Source organism: Parambassis ranga, chromosome 8 (genome assembly GCF_900634625.1).
Source record: "Parambassis ranga chromosome 8, fParRan2.1, whole genome shotgun sequence".
NCBI lineage: Eukaryota > Metazoa > Chordata > Actinopteri > Ambassidae > Parambassis > Parambassis ranga.
The window spans coordinates 1,101,397-1,106,593 of record NC_041029.1 but is presented as its reverse complement, the minus strand read 5'-3'; the positions used below and the strand labels follow the sequence as shown (position 1 = coordinate 1,106,593).

Sequence of the window (5,197 nt, the reverse complement as noted above, 5' to 3'; positions counted from 1 at the left end):
TTCTGTGTCAAACGAAAAAAATTACGCATTCTCCATTGTAGGAAGCCATGATCCAATCATGTGTGAGCAGGAGTAATATGACAAAACATTTTATTTAAAAAGTATTTGATCTGATCTGCAGACTTCTAAGGTTAATATGCAGAGTAAAGTGAAAAACTGAAATTCATAACTAGTGGAGATCCTTTTTTTCTTGATAATAATAGTCAAGAAATATCTTCCCTTTTTTTTCTTTCTTATTATTTATGTAGTTGTTGTGTTATACTATATAAAATGTGTGGGAGTTCTCTCCCACTTATAGCCATGACTGTGCTGTTTACATAGAGGTGCAGTACTTAATGTTGCAGGAAGGTGTAAAAAGCCCATTAACAGCTTGGGGTTCAGAGGGTTAAGATATACTGTGTATTATTTTAAGATCAATCAAACCATTTTATTGAGGATAAATGTAACTGACTCTGTTGAATATAGTGAAATTTGACATACAACTAAATTATAAAATGCCTTTTTTTAGCCCAGACAAATGATTAGAGAAATTCAAACAGGTGCTGCAGTGTCCCTTTTATAATTTCATACAAAATGGACAATATTTTTGTCAATCAAAGTGCAATTACAGTATTTACTGATCCACCTCAGTCCAAACAAATGGTCAAAGTCACATTTCCCAAACCTATATATAAAAAGCCATTAATTTCATTGCAAAGCAATTGTTTTAAGTTGTAGGTGCGTGTTGAGCAATGACTTCATCTCTCTCCAGAAGTGATGTACGGTATGCCTCAGTGTGTGCTCTATATGGACTATGTTAATGAAGAATCTGGTGATGTCGATTATATTGATAGTTGTGGTAATTATATGACAACAAATTGCAAGTGCCCTCACACTGGTTTGTTTATTTTGGAACTACAGGCGTAAATATTGTGTGCTGGAGGATTTCTTTTCTGTGCTGGATCTTTACATTTGGAGGAGCCAGGAAGTATCACTGAATGTGACTCATATTCCAAACAGCAGGCTACTTTATTTTAGTGAATGAGACCCAGTGTTTGATTTAATGTGACCTGCTGGCATGTATTATTACCAGTACAGGGTGGTATTACTGTAATGCTTTTGTGCATCAACTGGAACTTACAGCCATCTGAAAGCATGCATTCATATTCATAATAGGTGTAATTATTATGCTGCTAAAAAGAAGAAAAAAATCTGTACCCTCCCTGAAAACATGAGTCATATTTTCATCACGTATCTAATTTGTATAAGGCATTAACTTTACAGATCATTTCATAATGATTGCACCAGATGGTACAATAGTTTCAGCGAGCATTTGAGCTAATGTAGGCCTCTGTTTCCTGACTCACCTCATCACCAGGTATGTTGTTTACATTTAGTGTGTGTGTGTGGGAGGGTTTAAGTGATTAAAAATATATATGAACAAGTGTCAAGCATGCGCTTTGATAGTCTTTTGATAATCCATATTTTGTGTCAATCACTGTCTTTTTAGGGATTGTAAGAGGGGGTTTAAATTGTATGGATGGATTTAAGAGAATGTGGATCAGAATCAATGGTCCTCTGTGGGTTTTTGAGCAATACGGTGGAGGAGTGGAAGTTGCCTGTGGATGTACTGCCTCCTTCTGCTTTCACTACTAATGTAGAAAAAGGAAAATCCTGCCGCTTGTCAAGCCCCCCCCCCCTCCTCTGCTTAGCATATCAAGTGGAACACAGTGTGTACTGTGAAGCCTACCTGCAATCCTTATCAGAATGTCAGAAATAGATATATATATATTAAACTCTACATTTTTAATAATGTCATCTGCTCATTGTGAGTTTTATTTCATTTTTTTTTATTTAAATTGGAGTCAATATCAGAGAAATAACTGTGCAAAAATACCTTTATTATATATTATCTATGTATGTAATATATTGTATATTTAATATTCCAAAGAATAAGGATTTTGCATTTACAGCTTGATGGTTGAATCCATCAGTGAACATACAAGCTACCAACAGGTATATGACCCAATCCAACACATAAGGTAAATACTCTCCATGTGCTGGGGTAAGTGTGGGTCTTCTACAACCATTCATCTGATCTACATCATGGTGAGTGATGGGGGACTGTTTGGCTGAGCAGTCATTGTATTTGTTGTGCTGTGACTGCTGAGCTGGCCGAGGAAATGTCCGCTTCTATTTGGTGAACTTTGTGGAGTTGACTGATTAAAAGGACACTGAGAATGTGTGCACAGTGTGCTCACCAGTTTCAATTTGGAAATGTTATGATGTTAGCATGTTTTAGACGTCATCTGTGATCCCTGTAAGCTGCTGCAGGTTTTAGTATTGTATTTTATATGGTATATTGGTGGTCAAAGCCACAAATAACTGGATAAATAGGTTTCTGATTCACTCACAGCACTTTACACTGCCAAGCTAATGGTTAGTGGACAACTCATACAGATGTAGCTTTATCCAGCAGTCCCATGTGGAACAGGCTCTCCCCTGTTGTCAGACAGGATAAAGGATAATAACTGTCCTGCTGTTGAGGAATCTGGTCTGGCTGAACATCAGCAGCCTCTACGGGTGTGTAACCGGTGGGACTGGCATGGCAGGATGACAGGGATTGCCACAGAGGGAAACTAGGAGTGTACACGTTTGGCAGGATGGCAGCGACACTGATAAGCCTGCTTCTGAGAACAGTCTCTTATATGCTATGAATCTCCACCCCTCTGCAACGCAACTGAAACTTAAATGCTCACTCGAGCAGCACTGTCTAATGCTGCTTTCGAAGAAACGACAACTACTCAATCCAAAGCAGTGGTGTAACCTAACCCCACTGTCCAGCAGTGTCTCTCCTTACAGCAGCTGGGAGCAGCTCATCCCTATCTACTCGTCTGTCTCCTTCAGATGGCCGTGACTGCATGAATTATTTCACACTGAATGTTTTCAAGGTGGCTCTTTTTACACCGTCTTTATACACATTACAAGAGGAGAGATCACATTAGTCTACATGATGTTATTAAATACAGCCACTCATGTGCCTGTGTTAATATTTAAACCTGTTCTACTATCACCTCTTCATTGTCGTTGTAGTGTTGTCTGCTGCTTGGAAACAGGGTATTCAACAACACAGTGACACAACAATCAATTGCTTTAACAGCAGTGCATTTTGGGGCTTTTATTGGATTTCCCCTGACAAACTATTTTAATGGGTAAATTGTAACTTTAAAGTTAGATTCACCGATCTTTGAAAGTGCTGAATGCCTACATGCTCAGAAACAGGTTGAACATGTCAGGGACTTTATACCCTTCACTTTTACACTGTTGCTTGGTAATGCTCATAAAATGTGGGAATGCCAGTAAAGTCCCTTACTTTTCCATAGACCAGGAGGGATTACAGTGTCTGATCATTAATTCAACTAAAGCACTGAGTGGTGAACACAGACCAGTAAAGTTCCTCACACACCGCCACTCATGTATGGTTGTGCGTAAATCCTTCCTTCAGGTGGCACTTTGTTGCAGACAGTCTTCTTGTTATTTGGGCTATGCCAACAAAATCCAGGGTAACGTTGCAGCCACCAGAGCCAGCAAAGTAAATGCCGAAAGCAGGAGGAGCAAACACCGCGCCGTGGTGCAGATCCTGCGCCTCCGCCTGCGCTGAGGTGGAACCACAGTCATCACCACGCTGAACGTGTCTTCCTCAGACATGGGTCGGCCCTGGGCGCTTATAATGAAGATGTGGGATGCGTTATGGCTGGGGCTGATTAACCTTTGTCGGCGTAGTCGCTGAGAAAGGCCCCTAAAGCACAGAGCAATCCAATTGAGTCCTCTCGGTAAACTGTCCCGTGCGCTCTGGAGGTGTCCCTGCGGCAGAGGCAGCGGCACCTCCAGGGTCTGAACCTCATCTAGATCCTTCTCTGCCGCCAGTGACAGCAGCTCCTTTTGCCTCTTAATGAATGTAAGATGTCGGCAGACCGGGCAAACGAGTGTGTCTCTTATACTCCCGTCGCTGTTGATGCTGACCAGCGTTTTGACCAGGCAGTCGTGGCAGAACACATGTCCGCAGCTCAGAGTGCGCTCTGTGCCAGACAGGCACTCGTAGCACACCGGGCATTCGCGCGCGTCCTCCTGGCTGTCGTCCTTGTAAACATCCATAGATGAAAGTTTAGAACAATCCCAGAGAGTGCTGCAGTGTGCAGAGTGCAGTACTCTGAGACTTTTCCTGCCTTTCTTCGGTGGGAGGAGGCGAGCTTGTAAAACAAGCCTGTCACCCGCGGCAGGGTTGGTTCACGTTTCACAGCGCTGCACTGCTTCAGAGATGGAGAGAAAAAGTCCAACTGGTCTGAACTGGTTACTTATGTGAAACCTGCACCCACGTCAGCTCAAACAGGTTTAGTCAGACACATTTTTCAGATTGGATCCATGGAATATATATTTTTTTTTATGTATAATGCTAAATGTTTATATTTAATTTTGCTTTTTTGCTTTAATAGGCTAAACAATGAGATTTTAGGACAATGATATCCATCCATCTCCTGGACCCGCTCTGTCCTGTGGTACAGTGGGACAATGATCTACATCTAAAATTATAGACACAATATGCGTCTTTCCTAGCAAGCGTGCGCCATCTTGTGGTCATTATGACAACTTATGCTGCTACAGTCCACAAAAAAAGGTGTGGCCGAGTCTATATGATCTACCCATAAGGCTATGCGTCATGTGATTCTTCTTTAATGGACACTCGTGCAAAGAAAACTAGTGTCATAAAATCAGATGTTGTAAAAAATAGTCCACAGATGTTGGTGAGGACTATTCAGAAAAAAGAACAGGATTGTACAGCCAAACTCTACAAGTCCAGGCGCCTCGCTTCAATCTTCTCTACGTATGATGACCTGGAGGACTGAGAATCTTCTTCAACATTCTACAGCCAGTACAGGGGTTCATATCCAGGGCTGCTTTTTTCATGTAACATTAACACAAAAGGGGATTTGTAAGTGTTCACATTTTGTCACCGTACAACCACAAACTTAATGTATTTTATTGAGATTTTTAGTGATAGGCCAACACAAAGTAGCACATCATTGTAAAGTGGAATGAAAATGATACATGTTTTTTAAAAGTTTAAGCAAATACAAATCTGAAAAGTGTGCTGTGCAGCCCCCTGCATCAATACTTTGTAGAGCCACCTTTCACTGCAGTTACAGCTGCAAGTCTTTTG

At 41.2% G+C, this 5,197-nt stretch overlaps 1 protein-coding gene across 1 annotated transcript; it reads right to left on the bottom strand.

Moving 5' to 3' along the window:
• Positions 1-3,142: 3,142 nt before the first annotated feature.
• LOC114440146 (RING finger protein 222) lies at positions 3,143-4,225 on the bottom strand. The gene has a single exon (XM_028412439.1). The coding sequence runs from the start codon at positions 4,132-4,134 to the stop codon at positions 3,523-3,525; it is 612 nt and encodes a 203-aa protein (XP_028268240.1). The 5' UTR covers positions 4,135-4,225; the 3' UTR covers positions 3,143-3,522.
• Positions 4,226-5,197: the final 972 nt, after the last annotated feature.

Excerpts from the sequence above, each read along its gene's own strand:
- LOC114440146 (XM_028412439.1), bottom strand. The coding sequence starts at position 4,134 with ATGGATGTTTACAAGGACGACAGCCAGGAGGACGCGCGCGAATGCCCG.